Source organism: Heteronotia binoei, chromosome 16, assembly GCF_032191835.1.
Source record: "Heteronotia binoei isolate CCM8104 ecotype False Entrance Well chromosome 16, APGP_CSIRO_Hbin_v1, whole genome shotgun sequence".
Classification (NCBI taxonomy): Eukaryota; Metazoa; Chordata; class Lepidosauria; order Squamata; family Gekkonidae; genus Heteronotia; species Heteronotia binoei.
The window spans coordinates 45,936,273-45,955,920 of NC_083238.1; the positions used below are offsets into that span (position 1 = coordinate 45,936,273).

Genomic DNA, 19,648 nt, shown 5'->3' on the forward strand with positions numbered 1-19,648 from the left:
CTTCCAAGTCCCACCCATCCTGACCTCATCTTAAAATGGGCTGGAACTGGATTAAATAGCTACCAGATATTTCCCAGTAGCAACTCTCTAAAATGTATGTAGGGCGTGCTTCCTGGCTGTCTAAAAGGCCAGGGGGCATGATGCATGCACCCCACATGCGCATGAACAATCTTAATGCTCCTGGTGCGGGTGTGCAGCTGGTGCCTCTCCTGGCAGCAAGGTTGGGGCTGTGTGAATGTCCCAGCATGCATCAAAGAATACCAGCTTTTTCAAAGCCAGGATATTGCCGTACCAGATTCCTTGTGCGATTGCACCCTCTGTCCTATCTCCAGTTCAGCTGTGTTAAGCAGAACTTCAGCAACATGGAAGCAGGGGTGAGTGTAAGCTGCTACAGGCCACTATGGAATACCAGTAAGAAAGTAGCCAAAGTATTACCTTCTGCTTCCAGCTGCCCAAGAGAGCCAGTTGGTGGTTGAGAAATCTGAATTACTTTCACTCAAGTCAGAAGTTTAGTAAGACTTGCTTTACAGCACAACTGCAAGTAGCTGGTCCCCACTATAAGGGTATTTTCACACTATAAACGTATTTTCATCCAAAGCATCCAAACTTTTCTTTGGAATCTACCTCTTAAAAACATTTTAACAAATGTTAAAAACAGAGCACTGGCATGCATTCTGGGAAAAGTTATTCATTCCATCTCTGCAACAAGCAACTTGTGAGAAGGGAACCATGTCAAAATATAACACGTAAACATGAACTCTGTGGCCATGTTTTCAGACAGGTGCCTCGCATCCTCCTCACAGACTAAGTGAGTATGCCAATAGGAAACCTTCCACCTTATAATGCTTGAAATGACTTCAGTGCCAGTGAGTGATATCAAAATAGGAGAAAGAGTTAGGGAGTAAGGAATGCTGCAATATATTCATTTATAGTAATTATACTACTAGTAGAATTTATTAATAATGATTGGGTACTATCGAGTTGCAACCAGCTTTAGGCAACCCCAGAACCAGGTGTGTGTGTGTGTGGTGCTGTTCAAGGCAGTACATGAGAACAGATGGTTTGGCACTGCCTTCCACTGCATGGCAACCCTGGATTTCCTAGGTGGTCTCCAATCCAAGTACTAAGCAGGGTGCACCCTGCTTAGTTTCCAAGCTCTGAGGAGTCTAGGCTGGGTTATCAGGATGGTCAAGTGCTTATAAGGGTCCTAAGATAATCACAATCCCCCCCCCCCCCAATTCCATTTTATGAAGCTCGATTGAATGGCTCTGCACCTACTGGAAGCTTTCTGTAGCCTAACACATATACTGCTGGTGCAACTGTGGTTCAGCCTAAAAAAAAAAAATAGCATCTGAACACATCCAGAACCTCACAAGATTTAAAATTCCTTTATTCTATCCAGAGACAGCGATAAGATTGAAGCAAAAATATCCACCTGCAAGGCCAGAATAATAGTGTGCAGAAGATCTGCCAACTTTCTCCACAGAAAGCAATTTCAGGCGAAATTGTCGTATGCTGTGCTTATTGGGCGGAAACAATTCTGAAACTCAGTTCAATGCATTCTGCACAGATCTAGCAGCTATCGAGGCACAATGTTGCCTCCATTCACACCTCTGTAAAAGCGAGCTGAGAAGTTCACATCTTGATTACTTCTTATTGTCGGTGATGAAACATCTCCCCAAGGTAACTAAATGTTGTCTACATTAAAGAAATCTAAGTTATTACATGCTAGCTTTTCTATCTGCTTAAATTAATATTTAGACATATTTTGACATATACCATGCAATTTTCAGTTTGGGAGGGCGCATGTTTCAGTGGTAAAGCATCTGGGTTCCATTCCCAGCATCTCCTATACAAAGATTCAAGTTGGATTTGATGTGAAAGACCTCTGCTTGAGACCCTTGAGAACCGCTGCCAGTCTGAGTAGACAAGACTGACCCTGATGGGCCAATGGTCTGAACAAGGCAGCATCATGCATTCTAATATTTTTATTATTTGCCTTCGATCTTCTATCACAGATCCTTTTTTACATGTTATAACCTTTTTAGGTGTTAATAACATCACGCTACATCTTTACTGTAAACATATGGCTTCACCCAGGTTTCATTTTGTAGAAAAGTAGGTGGTGGAGCTCATCCAGGGGTTGTTATGCAGCTGCACCTACTATTCAATGGACAAGGTAGATAGGTGGGAAGGAAGAGGGGGAACCCTCAGAAAGGTTCAGGAACTATGCTCCTGTGAACTCCTGCTGAATTCAAGGCCTGGCTTCACCATTATCTAGGTAGCACTGAGAACACTGATACCGATTCCTCACTAGCACTCACTCTGCCTCTGGACTTCTGCTTTCCTCGAAGCAAGTGAACAATTCCTCTGTAGTCAACGCACAACTGCATTTTGACTCAAGGCTCCCTCCAATTTCCCTTGCAACTTCCGGATTTCAAGGAAAAACAAGACCAAGTCACCGCGGGGGGAAACTGGAGGGAGCCACAAGTCAAAAGTCAGCAACTAGTGGGGAATCGGTCACTGATATAAAAGTAAATGGTCCCAAAGTGAAAATCAGCAAAGGAGTTACCAGTTTCAGACTTCCACTGAAGGAGGCAACAGCTGCAAGCTTAAAATCTGCACAATACAAATGTAGAGCAATTTTTTTTCGTTGTTATTGCACTGAAGTCAAGCTTTCACTGTCTGGAGCTGCCTTGGTAAGCGTCAAAACAACATTTGTATTCAAGAAAAACAGAGGAGTCCGCTGCAAAACGTTTACATTAAAGAACAGAGAGGGGATCCTGCCAGGAGAAATATTTCAAACCCTTCTTTCCAGATACTAAATTGGAGCTAGATTTTCAACACACACAAGGTGGTGGCTAACAGCAGACCCTGCCCACCACCGTCCAACTCCTCCTCTGTTCCTGATCACGTTAATAGCACGTTAAGCCTTTCTTCATCAGCTGCTGTTTGTGGTACAAGTGGGGAAAACCGAAGCATGACACCATGACATGTGTTTTATATTCCCATACATTACCAGGTGGGAGGAAGCCTGAGGAGAGATGAAGCTGCCACTTTTGATAGCAGCTGCACATATATCATAAGCTATGACTCTGAGCAAGCTCTGCTGTTTTTCCTTGCTGAAACTAGCATGTCCTGCAGCTGTCTTTCAGTTTAAAACAAAATAGTTAGGGAAATGTTCACCCATCTCCTGAGTACCATCTAGCATGGCCTCAATAAATTCTATGGCGAATCCTAGGAGACAGATCATTGTTCTTGCCATTCTGTTTCCTCTATATGGTTTTCTTCAAGTTGTGTGTCTTAAAAAAAATAGCAGGAAATGTATAGTGGGGCTAAAAAAAAGAACTATCATTGTTATCCCCACCCATTCTCACCGAGATCCATGCTCTTGGAGGCTTTCAGATTAATTGATTCCGTCTGCTTGGCCAGTGTCAACGGTCTGAAGTTGATGTGCTGATCGGGTAAACACGCAGCCGAATCTGCTACTGAGCTACGGAAAGAAGACACGCCAAAAAAAAAAAGTCAATTAGGCACCAGCTCAAAAGTGGATGAATTAAATCCCACAAAAATGAATCTATCCCTCAATTCCCTAGTTATTTTAAGTCATCCAAATTTCTTTTATCAGTTGTCACCTCTATTAAATCTGATTTTACTCTCAAGATATATAATGGAGAAAATAGAGCCAAGACCTAAAAGAATTGCTTTTTGCCTTGCATCTGTGTTCACTTTGTGAACATTTCAATAATAAATAAGAAACACCAGTTTATCACTGTGTATTCCCTGCGATATTTAGAAACTTGATAAAGAGATGCCCATGAATACATTAGCATTATTATTCGTTTTAAAAAGCAAGAGAAACGAGTAGGCGCTGCATAAAGGGTCGGATCTCACATAGATTTCTGCCAACTGTCCCTCCTTCATTGTTGCTGCTGTCAAGTCACAGCTGACTCCAGAGGGTTTTCAAGGAAAGAGACACTGAGAGGTGGTTTGCCATTGGCCAGTTCCATGTCATAACCCTGATATTCCTAGGAGATCTCCCAACTAACTAGCCCTGCTTAGCTTCTGAGATCTATTGAGATCGGACTAGCTTGGGCTATCCAGGCCAGGAATCTCACCTAATATGGCAAAACCAAATCTCGCCCCAATAGCTGTTCATGGGAACACGGGGAACCCGCAGGAATAAGCCTGGAATGGAATCAGAAATTTCAGGGGGGGGCAGAGGCTGGCAAAAACCAACCCCCTCCTTGCACCCACAGAAATTCACACAGGATCCATGCCTATATGTGTTTCACTTACTAGTTAAAGCACTTAAATATCTGAACAACAAACACAGCTAGAAGGAAAACTAGAAGAGCCAGTTTGGTGTAGTGGTTAAGTGCGCGGACTATTATCTGGGAGAACCGGGTATGATTCCGCACTCCTCCACTTACAGCTGCTGGAATGGCCTTGGGTTAGTCATAGCTATAACAGGAGTTGTCCTTGAAAGGGCAGCTGCTGTGAGAGCCCTTTCAGCCCCACCCACCTCACAGGGTGTCTGTTGTGGGGGCAGAAGATATAGGAGATTGTAAGCCGCTCTGAGTCTCTGATTCAGAGAGAAGGGCGGGGTATAAATCTGCAGTCTTCTTCTTCTAGAAATAAATGCTTGAAATCTTTCATATGAGGAGATGAGTTTTAGTCTCCACAACATCAGGTGTAATTTTTTTTACAACTGTGAACAGCCCTGTGTACTTCAAACAAGGAATTTCACAAACTTTCCATATTGAACTTTACTCCTTTCAACAGTTGCCCCTTCAACTGTTTCTCCATCTTGTCCAAAAGTCACCAGCATTTCCTCCCATTCCCCTGTATATATACCGCCATACAAGCAGGCTCGCCAGTATATCTGCACCATTGCTATTAGATACAAGTAAGGCTTATAGGCAAACCTATTTCTCACAGGTATCTGTATCTTGTACTAAAGGTGAGCCAGTTTGGTGTAGTGGTTAAGTGGGCGGACTCTTATCTTGGAGAACCGGGTTTGATTCCCCACTCCTCCACTTGCAGCTGCTGGAATGGGCTTGGGTCAGCCATAGCTCTGGCAGAGGTTGTCCTTGAAAGGGCAGCTGCTGTGAGAGCCCTCTCAGCCCTACCCACCTCACAGGGTGTCTGTTGTGGGGGGAGAAGATATAGGAGATTGTAAGCCACTCTGAGACTCTGATTCCGAGAGAAGGGTGGGGTATTAATCTGCAGTCTTCTTCGTCTTCTGACCCTTTGAGTTCTCACGGCCCAGACAGAGCTTTACCCAGACCTTCTTCCATGATGTAACACACCCTGAGCCTGTTCTATGGAAAGGGCAGACTAAAAATCGAATAAAATAAATAAATACCCCAGCCTTCTCCCGCTTCCCTCTTCACATGGAAAAAGAAACTAAAATTGCCTATACAGTTGCTTCACTGTTCCCCAGTCTCACAATCCAGATAATTGGCTTCACTTTCAATCCTTTGTTCCATGTTCCATTTCCCTGCATAGCCCAAACGCTTGCAAAAAGTTGTAAAAAGTAAACAGCTCCCAACTACTGTGGCACTCTAATGCCACAGTCCCAGTGCAGATTTAATGAAGGGCCTCGTCTGTTTTGGTAGAGCATGGTATCTTCCTCAAACACCCTTGTGGTCAACCAGATTTCACACTTAGATCACAATTCTTTAAGCAGTTTCAATCTTTACTCAAGACTTCTGGTGAAGCAGCCACCCTGATCAGATTTGCAGTAGTGGAAACTGCAACACGTCCCTTACTGTGGTTGTGCCGAAAAAGGGAAAACTGCTTTAGGACAGGAAGGGCAAGGGAGTGCATACTTCCTTCCTTTTTAATCCTCACTGCAAGCTGTCATGTAACCAGACACAGGCGTATTGGCAATAAGATGCCTACGGAAGCATAAATTACACTGATGTTCAGTATACATCAATGTCATTTTTTGCCACCAGGAACCTTATCAGTTCCTTGACAGATGAGTTAGATCTTAGCCTTAGGGAAGGTCCAAAATTCAGTTTTGGGGGAATCAACATGCCTCAGTTCCTATCTTTGAAATGGGAATAATGACCATCTAATATTTTAAGAATGGATAAGGTAAACGAATATATACTTCTCTACAGCTTGACAGATAAGGAAATAAAGCTATGTGTTTTTTCACATATCACAGAGAAGCTACATTATTACCAGCAGTAACAGAAGCCATAAATAATAAACATTTACAAACCTATGGTTATAATCTATGAGCAGTTCATCGCTGGGATGCGGAGGCAAAGGGGGCGGGGTTTCATCTCCAGCCATGCCCCGCTGAGACACACAAAGCTCTGAAATAAACAAAGTAACAACAACAGACTGTGATACTAGAAAATGTATTACATCTGTTTGCTGATGAAGAGCGCAAAACTGGCAAGCCCGAACATCACTTGAAGCTAGTAACAAATTACACAAATCTCCAAACTAACTAAACTAGAATTAAAATGACACCAAGCAGAAAATATATCCCCCAGGATTTTCAAAAGACCTGATTTTCCCATTTGCACATGCATAATTAAAGATAAACACACTGAAATCCTCCTTATGGTGAAGAGGAGTCAAAGTTCTTTATTAGTTTTATTAATTTCAATGAATAGTCTGTCTCACACATACCCACACAAACTTATGCTGCAAATAAACAGCCAGCAATTGTATAGTTATATCCTGAGCTGCGCTGTAATTAGTCTGGTCATTTCCATTTTCTTTTCCAGCAACCGTGGGCAGCTGCAGATGTTCCCAGGTCACCACACTGATGAAAGGTATCCACGCAACCCATCCTTGCTCTCACAGCCTGATAGGGCAAGCCCAAACTCAGCCACGCTCAAAGGAACCTCCATATTATTTTCACAAGTGCAGGCACCTATGCAAAGTCCCTCCCATTTGGACACTTCTGTCTTTCTTTCCTCCCCGTTTCTGATTAAGAGAAAAACTTCCTACAAATAAGTATAGCAAGGGGGACCATGGCATTGGTTTAGCTTCTCATTGGGGAACTGAAACTTGACTTACAGCTGCATTTAACGCAGGAAGTATGACTTCCCTAGGATGTGGAAACAATGCAGTCTCGTGCACTTTATTACCATACTCTTGGAAGACCGAGAGTCAAAGAAAGGTCTTGCCTAACTGATCTCTGGGGCAAAGAAACAGACAATTCTTCAGTTATAGGATCTGCTACATTAATTCAAAAGTATGTTTTAAAATGGCCTATATAGACTAACTAAACAAACAAAGCTGTACCATATGAATAGAACCCAAAGACCACAGCATACATACCCACACATACACACAAACTCTCATGACAGATAAGGAGTTCTGTTTCCACTTCAAGAGCACTGGTTCAATTTCTGCTAGCTTAATCCACTTGTTTTCTTAATTAAGTCCCAGATTGCTTTCCCGAATCATCACAGCTATTACTCACATTTGATCCTTGATTTCAACTATTACTTGTTTTCCTGCATGAAAACCCATTTAACTACTTATGACATTCAGTCATTTAAATTATTTCTTTTAATACCACAAGCTCTCAAGCTCTCTTTACCCTCTTCTATCTCTTCATAATTTTCTAAATACTAATCACCATCATCTATCTTCTCCACTACTAACTAACATACCTACTAAGGCTACTCAAAGAATAATCACACTATTTCAAGATATGCTTAACTAAGTATCAGCCAGGTTAACGATGGCTCAGCTAGGTGGTCAAGTTACATTTCTATAGCCAGCAGGGCTTACTTTCTTGCTTCCAGCTACACAGAGGCAAATCAAGCTGTCCTTCAAATATATGGGGGGAGGGGGAGGAGGAGGCAAAGGAGAAGGAGGAGGAGAATGAGAAGAGAAGAAGAAGGAGAAAAAGTAGAAGAAAACAACGACTTGGATTTATACCCTACCCTTCACTCAGGAGTCTCAGAGTGGCTTGCAATCTTCTTCCCTTCCTCTCCCCACAACAGACACCCCTGTGAGGTAGGTGGGGTTGAGAGTTCTGCAAGAACTGCGATTGACCCAAGGTCACCCAGTTGGCTGCATGTGGACGAGAGGGGAATCAAACCCGATTCTCCAGATTAGAGTCCAAGACTCTTATCCTCTACACCAAACTATCTCTTATTTGTGAGTGGGAAAATGCCTACATGATGAAAATATGGAGGGGGGGGGAAACCACTGAAATACTGATTCGATGGTGAAACACAGTCTTCCACCACTCTAGGAGCCAATAATGGATAAGATGTTCTCAGATGGCTGGGGAGATTCTAAAAAATACCCAAGGAAGTTCCTTTTGTACCCGCAGGCTTGTTGTCTGTGACCCTCTCTGCTCCAGTCATGACACTGATGCTGCACTGCAACCTAAGACACAGCCTCTCCCTCCCTAAGTTACTCATGGCATTTAAAAGAGTTGTTATACTTATACTGATGTATGCTGGAAGCTTTCCTTTCTGATTACCAGGAAGGAATTTCTGGTTGCCACTGCTAACCTGATGACTGCATTTGTGGACCTCCACCCCAATAATCTCATTTATATGAGCACTTATCTTGAACTAAACTATTCAGTATTCTATATTAATTACAGGTTATTACATATTAATTGGATATATTATTACTGTCATTAATCTATCTAGAGATCACAATTTTCAAAAGTCTTTACAAGTGGGATGGGGAAGGCAATGCAAGCAAATAATCTTAAAAGAGTTTATTTACTTGAAAGGAAGATGATTACAGAAGCAAGTTTATCTTCATTAAAAATAATGTTATATACAATTTTTTTTTAAAAAATCTCTGGACATAAAAGGAACTTGTATTCAACTTTACGGATTATGTGGGAAAAAGTAATCTTTCATTCAAGTAGACAAGGTCGTACGGTATGAGAAAATGGGGTTCCTGTTCATGTAAAAAAACTTGGATTAACCACATCTGGAAACATTTTTGCGTGATAAACAATTTTATTAGTAACATATGGTAGCAAAACTATATCTACATCTTATAAAAACTTTAAAAAAGAAAAAATTTTCTACCCCATATCTTACTTTCCCCCCACCCCTCCCCCCGTTACTTGACCCCCGCCAGTGTTATTTACTTAAAAGAAACAAATATTAAAGGTACTCTTAACTATTAAAAAACCAAAAGTTATATTCTCACTTTAAAAACTTAATCATTATCAAAGATTGTCCAATGTCCTTTTATTTTCCACTCTTTTTCTACGTATCTTCTGAACTTCTTCCACTCCAACTTAAAGAGCTCCAAATCATAGTCTCTTAATTTTCTTGTTAATTTGTCCATTTCACTCCATGACATAACTTTTATAATCCAATCCCATTTCTCTGGTATTTTTTCTTGCTTCCACAGCTGCGCATACAATGTCCTAGCAGCTGAGAGCAAGTACCATATTAAAGTTCTATCTTCTTTTGGAAATTTTTCCATTTGTAATCCCAGCAGAAAAGTCTCTGCAACTTTATTGAATTCATATCCCAATAGCTGAATCATTTGCCAAAACATTTTAGCTCTTTCACAAGTCCACCACATATGGTAGAAAGAACCTTCATGCTTTTTACATTTCCAACACTTGTCCGCCATCTTGTTGTTCATCTTTGCTAATTTTTTTGGAGTCATATACCATCTATACATCATCTTAAAACAGTTTTCTTTAATACTTTGACATGTTGCGAGTTTCATAGAGTTCTTCCACAAATATTCCCAAGATTCCATCTTTATTTCTTTATTTACATTAATTGCCCATTTTATCATTTGAAATTTCACTACTTCATCTTCTGTAGACCATTGTAAAAGTAATTTGTATACTTTTGAAATTAATTTCTCATTATCTCCGAGCAGAACTCTTTCCATTTCTGTTTGTTCTTTCCTTATTCCTTCAGTTTTAATATCATTCTCCACCAAACTTTTTATTTGTTGCATTTGAAATCAGTCATATTTGTAACTCAGTTCTTCAGCAGTTTTCAGTTCTATTTTTCCACTTTGTATTTTTAATAGCTGATTATATGATAGCCGTTTTTCTTCGGCTGTTTTAGCCGTTATCTTTATCACTTCAGCTGGCACTATCCATAAAGGTCTCCTCTCATCACCATATTTCTTTGTCCATGTATTTAATAGATTACTTCTTATATAATGGTGAGAGAAAAGACCATCCATCCTCTTTTTTCCATAATACAAGTATGCATGCCAGCCAAATTTTTTTCCATGGCCTTCCAACACTAAAAGTTTTTTATTTAACAATGTTATCCATTCTTTCATCCATACTAAACAAACTGCTTCATGATACAATTTTAAATCTGGTAATTGGAATCCACCTCTCTCTTTTGCATCTGTCAAAATAATCATTTTAATCCTTGGTTTCTTCCCAGCCCACACAAATTCTGAGATTTTCCTTCGCCATTTATCAAACTGTTTAGCGTCTTTCACAATAGGAATAGTTTGAAACAGATACATTATCCTTGGTAGAATATTCATTTTTATTGCAGCTATTCTACCCAGCAATGACAAATTGAGCTTGTTCCATTTTAGCATATCTTCCTCCATTCTATGCCATAACTTCTCATAATTATTCTTAAACAAATCAATATTTTTCATTGTTATCTCCACCCCTAGGTACTTTACCTTAGAAGTAACTTCACAGCCTGTTAGTCTTTGTAATTCTTGTTGTCTGTTCATCTTCTTACACAAAATTTTAGCAATGGATGGTAAATTTCACTTAATAAATTGTACATTTCCTTATCCCTCCTTCAACTCAGGGGTCTTCATTCTCACTGAGTCTGTAGACTCTTCTGGAATTCTGAGAAGAGGTAGTTGGCAGTACCTCTACATGCTTGCCACAAAGACGAAGAAGGCCAATCACATAATTGGCAGCCATGAAGTATTGGGACCAGTCACAAAATGCTAAGCAGGGTCAACCATGGTTAGTCTTGGGACAGAAGGCGATCAAAGGAGGCTACGGTTGCTATGAAGAGGCAGGCGATGACATCTGTTCATCTCCTGCCTCAAAAAGCCTATGGGGTCGCCAAAAATTGACTGCAACTGGATGGGACATTCTACCCAAGTGAAAGACAATTAACTTTAAAAGTTATTTCAGTGTGAAACCCAGGGGTGGAATTCTAGCAGGAGCTCCTTTGCATATTAGGGCACATACCCCTGATGTAGCCAGTCCTCCAAGAGCTTCCAAGGTTCTTTTTTGTAAGCGCTTGGAGGATTGGCTACATCAAGGGTGTGGGGCCTAATATGCAAAGGAGCTCTTCCTAGAATTCCACCCTTGGTGAAACCTAATATGGAAAAACACTTCTAAATGTAGATGTTTGCACTCATTTTAAATTTCATTATGTCAAGCTATTCCTTAGGGCAAATATTAGGGAAACAGCCACAGAGATGACAGCAAGTCCCTCATGCTGCTGGTAATTTTTTCCTTCTTCTTCTTCTTTTTTTTTTTGCAACTTACAAACCCCCTGATGAGGCAGATTCCAGTAATCTTTCAGCAACAGAAATGTGAAGTAACTGGCACTGAAGTGAGACTTCTTTGAAGAGGCTGTACTTAAACAAAATGCTGCCTCTGCACAACAGTTTGGCAGAGGAACAAACTGAGGACCTCTGGGTGGCAAGTATCAGATTATTCATATAAAAATAGACTGAATGCTAGTATTTCAATACTGGCTTTTAAAGAATCTTTTCTTCCTGCAGTCATAGGCAAAGCAATTTTTTTAAAACTGCTTTTTCACCTGGGTTTTTTATGTTCTCCTTTATAACAATAATGAAAAGATCTCTTTTCTTCTTCTTCCTCTTCTTCTTCTTCATCGTTGTCACACAGTGGTAGGTAATGGCAAACTACCTACATTTATCTTTTGCTTGAGAATCCTATGGATGTCATAAGTCAGCTATGACCTGATAGCATTTTCCACCACCATCTTTCACCTCTGTAACTTCTAAGCCTTGCTTCACATAACAACAACACAACATGTTGCCGTGTCCTTCACGGCCATCTTTTGTGTGACCTTTTTCCACTTGTGAAGCTGTCAGATCCGACAGCATCACAAGTGGAAAAAGGTCACACAAAAGATGGCCTTCCCCACAATTCCCTTTTCTCCCCCGCCCAACTGGTTGAATCCCAACATCATCCACTGCAGGTAGTGCTACATGACATGAGGGCTGCACTGAGGATGAGGAATTGAACAAAACCTTCTTATTCTTGTGTAAGCGTAAGTCTGAGGCAGAGTTTGTCACTTCTGTACAAGAAGGAAGGAAGAGATATTCCTTGATTCCACAACTTTGTTGTGAGGATACAGTGGGAGAGGGGAGAAGGATACAGTATAGCCCAGTCTTGTCAGATCCTGGAAGTTAAGCTAGGTTGGTACTTGGATGGGAGACCACCAAGAATAGCCCTGCAGAAGAAGACAAAGGCAAATCACCTCTGCTTTATCACTTGCCTTGAAAACCCTACTGGGTTGCCATGCCAGCTGTGACTTATGGCACTTTACATACACACACACAACTTTGTTCTTCTCCAGACATACCATGAGAGAATCAACAAGATGGTTCCCAAAATGTATTTATTTATGAGGAACTATGGTTTTAATTTATTTTTTCTCTAAATCACAGTTTTTCAGTACATGTGCAGTATGTCAATATTTTCTGAGACTAAAGTCTGGCTCTCTCCACTCATTCCACTTCAGTTTCATTACAGCTACTAGCACATGTAGATAGATAGATAGATAATTTTATTTATATCCCACCCTCCCCGCCGGAGCAGGCTCAGGGTAAGGCTGCCAGTCACCTCAAGATATTTGTAAGGCTGCCAGTCACCTCAAGATATTTGTGCTTCCTTCTTCTCACACTGTCTCTCACCGCACCCAGTAAATACTCAATGTAATCCAATACTCAACTATACATATTATAACATTTCCTTTTCTCGTCTAAAGCCTGCCTTCTATGTTATGTCATATGTCATCTTTAACCACACAGCAATTTAATTAGTTTGACCTTTTTAATTCTCTTCCTGGCTTCCCTTCCCCTATCCTATTCACACCCAGTTCTCTCTTTTGACCAACACTGCTCTTGCTTAGTTATTATAACACGTTTTATACCGTTCTCTCCACTAAGTGCTCAAGGTAGTTTTCCAAGACATAAAAACCATGAAAATAACAAATGGCAAAAGGCCATCAGAAGATAACAGTTTTTAAAAACCATCAACCTTAAGACAGTTTTTAAAATGACACTGAAAGCAAATGATAAAAAAGTTTGCTACAGTAGAGAGCCAAGGTGAAATCAATACAATACAACCAATATAAAAAATGTGATAAATCAGTAATTTAAAATAAAAAAAATCTCTGGCAAGCATAAAAAATTTAGGCTGATGTCCCAAAAAGTGGTAGTGGTAATAGTAGTAGGCTGGGGAGTAGTAGTGGTAGCTCTGAATGGCCTGGGACCAGCATATATAAGGGACCACCTCTCTCCATATATCCCCTGGAGAGCCTTGCATTCTGCTGAGAAACATTTGGGTATCCCTGGCCCAAAAGATATCCACTTAGCCTCAATTAGGGTCACGGCTTTTTCCGTCCTGGCCCCCACCTGGTGGAACATGCTCCCACTGGATATAAGGGTACTGCAGGACCTGTTGCAATTCTGCAAGGCCTGCAAAATAGAGCCTGTTCCACCAGGCTTTCAGGTGAAGCAGTGGACACCTAAGTATCTGGCCTCCCTGCCAATGGTGGTTCATCTGTCCTCCCCTATGGAGCACTGACATCATTTCTACTGACTCTATTTCATTTTGTTCAGCCTATGGGCTTATACTACAACAGTGATTTTTATCTCGCCATCTTTTAAATTGGCTTAAATTGTGTAATTGTTTCAAAATTTATTGACTTGGTTTTTAATGTTTTCAATTGTGTTTGCCTGCTTGCAGGGAGAACATGATAGAAAGCTAAAATAATTAATGATATAGGAGGAGGAGGAAGAAAAGGAGAAAGAAGAAGAGAAGGAGGAGGAAGAAGATTATGATGATGATGATCTAACCAGAGGATAAGGGCTTCCCAGCGTTTCACAAGCGAACAGACTGATTCACTTCCTAGAGCAAATACACACGGAACAAGGCTGTGCTGAGAACTACCTGCGTGTCCAGCCAGGCTAATATCTTCAGCTGCTCTACTGTAACTCCTCTTTTCTTCTCATGCTACATGTTATTCTCTTTTTTTCCATAAAAACAGCTTTATATATCACTTGCCAATATAGAATACAAAGTATCATTACTTACATAGCCAACACAAAATTAAAACTAGTGTATTTCACATCTGACATATGAAATATGAAAGTAACAGTAACCAAGGCTAATTCACAAATTGTTCCACCCACATCCCTCTACATGAGTCTGTTTAATCTACAAAACTTCTAGTGGAGGCCCTTGACTTTGTACAAGTGTTGGTCATCACAAAGATCCAATGGCAGATGACAAGCAAGATGAAGAAGTAGAGGGAGAATCATCATGCTCTTTGCCCACCATGACCCTAAGACACACTGTGTGACCAAAAGCAAAGGTGTATTCATCATGATTTGGGAGCATGCACTATATTGTACAGCATTTTTAAAATGCATTTGCTGGCACACCAGTCCTTAGAATTAAGTCTGCATGTTTTCCATAATTTTTTTCAATTACATAAATTCAGGTAGATCTGACTTTCCCTCCAAAATACTGGGAGAAGAATTGCTATTTTCCTCCCAATTTTAGCTTGCCTTTGACAGGTGTTTTGTCTTTTCCCCCCAATACTTTTTTTTTTAGTTTTCACTGTTGGTGTTAAAACACCAATCAGTCTCATAGGATTCTTACCTTGAAGGTTCTTACATTTTTATTGTTTTGAATCCAATAAACAGGTAAAACAGAAATTAAATTAACAGTGTGATCCCCACCTCAGATTAACCTGAATGTAACCAACCATTGCTACTGTTTAAATTCCTACACCATGAGAAGAATGATTTCCCCCCTTTTAAATCAAGCTAAACGCAAAAGCAATAATAGAAAAATAACCAGGTAGTGGCAACATTTGTATCTAAATTTACCATTTAGGAACCACTACCAGAAGGCCACAGACCACTGGTAGTGTGGATTGTCCTAGAGTCCTATCCCTGTTCCTAGGCTCTGAACAACAGCCACCTCCGCAGCCAGGAACTCCCAGGGTTCTAGACCTTTACCAGAGGCTTTCATCCTCTAAGGTTCTCTTCTGAGGTTATCTGCAAGCTCTCAGTAGCTCCAGACACCACAAGACAGGAGACGTTCCAGTTTAGTCAATTGCTCAAGTTGCAAAGAGTATATGCTGGACTGGAAGCATTCTTAAGGGACACACGAAGGCAAGTAAAAGAAAGAGTCTTGCTCATCAGACACAGGTCCACCACACAGTACTTGCACGCAGGCTTGAAAGAGAAAGTCCATCCTGTGCCGGGCAGTCTATCAATGATGCAGCCCCTTCTTGATTGCTGATGAAACAGCCAGCCTATCATTCCCCAAGCAACTCACATTTTCAGGTGTCCTTGCCTCATGACATGCTAACTGGAACCAGTAAGCTAAAACAAATTAGGGAGACTCCCAAAGATGGTTAAAAGCCAAAACAAGCACATTGCCTTTAACAGGCTGGGCAGGGAAGTGGGGGGGACGGGGGGAGGGCTTCTGGTGTCCTGGCCCCACTGGTGGGCCTCCTGATGGTGCCTGGTTTTTTGGCCATTGTGTGTCACAGAGTGTTGGACTGGATGGGCCACTGGCCTGATCCAACGTGGCTTATTTTATGTTCTCATGAAAAAACTTACAGGGTAAGAAAACTGACAAACTCAAATAACATCAAGGCTTAATGATGGCTATTCTTTACATAGCATGAATCCAGGCATCACTCATAGTCTCCCCCACCATGCATCACTCATAGTCTCCCCCACCTGGTTAACGTTTTCAGTGTTCCACACTGCTCTGGTACTCAGACAGTGCACAGCAATCTCCCCACCCCACCGGAAAGGACTTAGTGCAAACAAAACTGTTCACAGCCTGCACGTTCACCTTATTAGATTCTGGTAACTTTCGAAACAGAAGAATCTAGACTTATCAAGAACAAATGCTTCATCCCTACCTTGCCCCCATAAATTGATTTATATCCAGCCTTAAACAGCGGGATAGCAAGCCCTAAACTGTCACTTAAGCAGGAACTGGTGCCAGGAATCTCATTCACAAGTTCTGAGTCAGCTCTTCCACCTGCCATGAAATCTTCATGCCTTACAATGTCTGCACTTACTCTAATTAATTGCCTTTGACGCTGAGGTGTATTTTTAAAAACAAAGCAACTTGGGAAAGTTAGTTTGTTGTTGTTGTTTTATAGCCAGTTGGAGTAGGATGCGTAGCACTTACCGTTCAACCTCTCCTGAGGGCAGCATGGTACAAAACACTGCACAGCAGCATCGCTACGTCTAGGAAAGGTTGTAAGGTTAACACTCCCTTCAGGTTCAGGTTTTGGACACAACACCACAGGCTCTGCAGGCTCCTAGGAGGAAACACAATCACACACAGTGAGAGCAAATATGGTTATCAGTGATGCCCCCTTCCCCCCAAAAAATCAGTCAACCCCAGGGCTTTTTTTCTTTGCAGAAATCAAGTCCTAGCCTTCATTGGTGGTCTCCCATTCAAGTACTGACAAAGGTAGAGTGTCCAGATCACATGAAGCCCAAAGGGAACTCATTTGCCTATTAGGCCACACCCCCTGTTGCCAAGTCCACCAGAATTGCATTCCTGTGTGTTCCTGCTCAAAACAAGTCCTGGTCAACCCTACATGACATTGTTTGTGCATTGCTTATAAGGAGTCTGTTGCACCAAAATAATGTGAAAGTCAATTGTACTTAAAAGGTCATCAGTCATCACCGATAGTAACTGTGCCCTGTCAAGTCACAACCGAGTCAAGTCAACTGGAGGACCATGGAGTTTTCAAGGTAACAGAACAGCAGAGATAGCTGCCATTGCCTTCCTGTGCACAACAGCCCCCCCACCTATTTTCCTGGGGGGGGGGATCTCCCATTCAAGAACTAACCCTGCCTGACCTTCCTTAGCTTCCAAGTTCTGACGAGATGGGGGCTAGTCTGGTCTACTGGTCTGCTCATCAGATGCTGCTTTCATGCAAATGGCAGAAAGCCAGTGTGCTGTAGTGTTTAGACTGCAGGAATATCATCTGGAAGGCCCAGGTTTAAATCCCAACTGGATGATCCTGGGCCATTCACCATCTCTCAATTTCACAAGGTGGTGGTTGTGAAAATGAGGTTGTGAGAACAAAAACATACGAACCATGCTGAGTTCCTTGGAGGAAGCAGCAGGAGAATGATGTGAAAAAAAATAAAGTCTCCAGATGGTCTGAATTTCTGAGATCCACCAGGAAATACTCCTGCAATAAAAGTTTGCTGCCGAGTCACTACTAGCTCATGGCAAACCCCATAAAGTTCCATCTCTTGAGGTTTGGGTTTTTAGGTTAAGAGATGAACAGAGGTGGCTTGTCATTGCCTTCCTCTGCATAATAGTTCTAGCCTTCACTGGTGGTCTCCCATTCAAGTGCTGACAGAAGTAGAGTGTCCAGGTCACACAAAATGATGGTATCACTTTGCTCTGCTCTGGTTAGACCTCATCTAGAATACTGTGTTCAGTTTTGGGCACAACCATTTAAGAAGGATACAGAAAAGCTGGAATGTGTCCAGAAGAAGGCAACGAAGATGGAAACCAAGTCCTATGAGGAAAGGCTGAAGGAGCTGTGTATGTCCAACCTGGAGAGGAGGCTAAGAGGTGATATGATCACCATCTTCACGTACTTGAAGGGCTGTCATATAGAGGCTGTCATGCAGAATTGTTTTCTGTTGCCCCAGAAGGTCAGACCAGAACCAACGGGTTGAAATTAAGTCAGAAGAGTTTCCAGCTAAGCATTAGGAAGAACTTCCTGACAGTTAAGAGTGGTTCCTCAGTGGAACAGGCTTCCTCAGAAAGTGGTAGGCTATCCTTCTTTGGAGGTTTTTAAACAGAAGCTAGATGGCCATCTAACATTAATGCTGATTTTGTGAACTTGGACAGATTGTGAGAGGGAGGGCAGGAAGGGTTGCATCAGTGTTCAGTTCTCGTGGCCCTTTCTTACACACCCAGGGAAATGCTGATAGCCAATTTGGGGTCACTCAGCAATTTTTCTCCAGGCCAATTTGGTCAGGGATCCTGGAGGTTTTTACTATCTTCTGGGCATGGAGCAAGGGTCACTGAGAAAATATGTAAGGGTCACTGAGGATGTATGTGGAGGGAGGAGGTATTTGTGAAATTCCTGCATGGTGCAGGGGTCTGGACTAGATGACCCTGGAGGTCCCTTCCAACTCGATGATTCTGTGACTGTTTTTAGCTTCTGACCTCTAACAAGATCAGGCTAGTCTGAGCTATTATGGCTGCTACAATAACCTACTATTGACTACTGGAACAGCCTTCTCTAAACTATTTCAAGCTGTGCTCTTACATGGTAAGTTACTGCCAGGACTGCCCAGGATGTACATACAGATCACTGCAAATGTTTTCACTAGTATTTTTTTAATCTATTCCATGTGTTGTTAAAAATATGTATCTCTCTTGGCAGAAACACTGATTGCATTCTCTTATCCTCACTCTCATTTGACTTTCTGGCCTTCCGTGACACCAAAGCTGGCTGCTGAACACAACCCTGTGACAACATCACCCCATTCAAGGCGTGATTTCTCACAGGCTGGAATCACCCATGGAGGAAAAAGCAGGACCATCTAGTGAAGGAACAGTGCTTGAGGCAACAGGAGCCGGAAAGACAGAAGAGCACCAAACAACTGGGGCAAATGAACAGTCACACAACCTCAATGTGGTTTGGAGAGAGATTTCCATCCTCCCAAAGCTGGCATTTGGAGCCTCATGAATAAAATGTAGTGGAAAATTCAGCACAGTCCCAGATTACACACAAGCAAGGGCAGAATGTGGGACAGAGTTTCTTCTGACCACAACTGGCTTCCCATTAGTGCTCCATCTGTGAAGGCAGCTTGTAGCCTTGTAAAGACAAGAAAAACGGTGCCAATGGTAATTTTTTGACAGCCAGCTGGTTCCCTTCTCTCAATGGCTGCTACATATGCTCGGTAATGAATGCACACCAGAGCAGCTTTGGAAGTAAATGGCAAATCCTTAACCCATGTTTCAATCTATTTGGCTTTTCAAAGTTTTTCTTCTCCAAATAATAACAATTCCACATTTGTTCTGACAGCCGCTTTGTAAAAAAAACAAACAGTTTACTAAGAAGAGTTATTTTTAAAAGGAAAGAGCTTTACTTGTACTGGGAGGGAGGGGGGGCACGAAGACAAAATTCTTACTTTCTGTAACTATTAAAAGCATGTTTTCGTTCAAAATTAATTCTCAAAGCCATGCCAACCTGGTCTTTCTTTTGCATATTTACTTGGAGTAAATTACTGGATTTGCTTGGAGAACAAGTAAATCCTAATCTCATGGCCCACCCACTTGCTATGAGTTGTTTAGAGTCACCACTGTAGCATTTGTTGATTTAACTGTCTCTGTGTATACGTTTAACTGTGTTCACACATATCTGAGAGCATCCAGGCCTATGCAAGTACA

At 41.6% G+C, this 19,648-nt stretch overlaps 1 protein-coding gene across 1 annotated transcript in view; it reads right to left on the reverse strand.

Moving 5' to 3' along the window:
• The window catches only part of PARD3B (par-3 family cell polarity regulator beta), a 769,788-nt gene that overhangs the window by 417,130 nt on the left and 333,010 nt on the right, over positions 1-19,648 (reverse strand). Inside the window, exons 13-15 of the mRNA XM_060256951.1 lie at positions 16,403-16,535; positions 6,236-6,332; positions 3,378-3,493 (exon numbers count right to left, since the gene is read on the reverse strand). Of these exons, the coding sequence (XP_060112934.1) occupies positions 3,378-3,493; positions 6,236-6,332; positions 16,403-16,535 (346 nt within the window). The remainder of the gene's footprint in view (positions 1-3,377; positions 3,494-6,235; positions 6,333-16,402; positions 16,536-19,648) is intronic.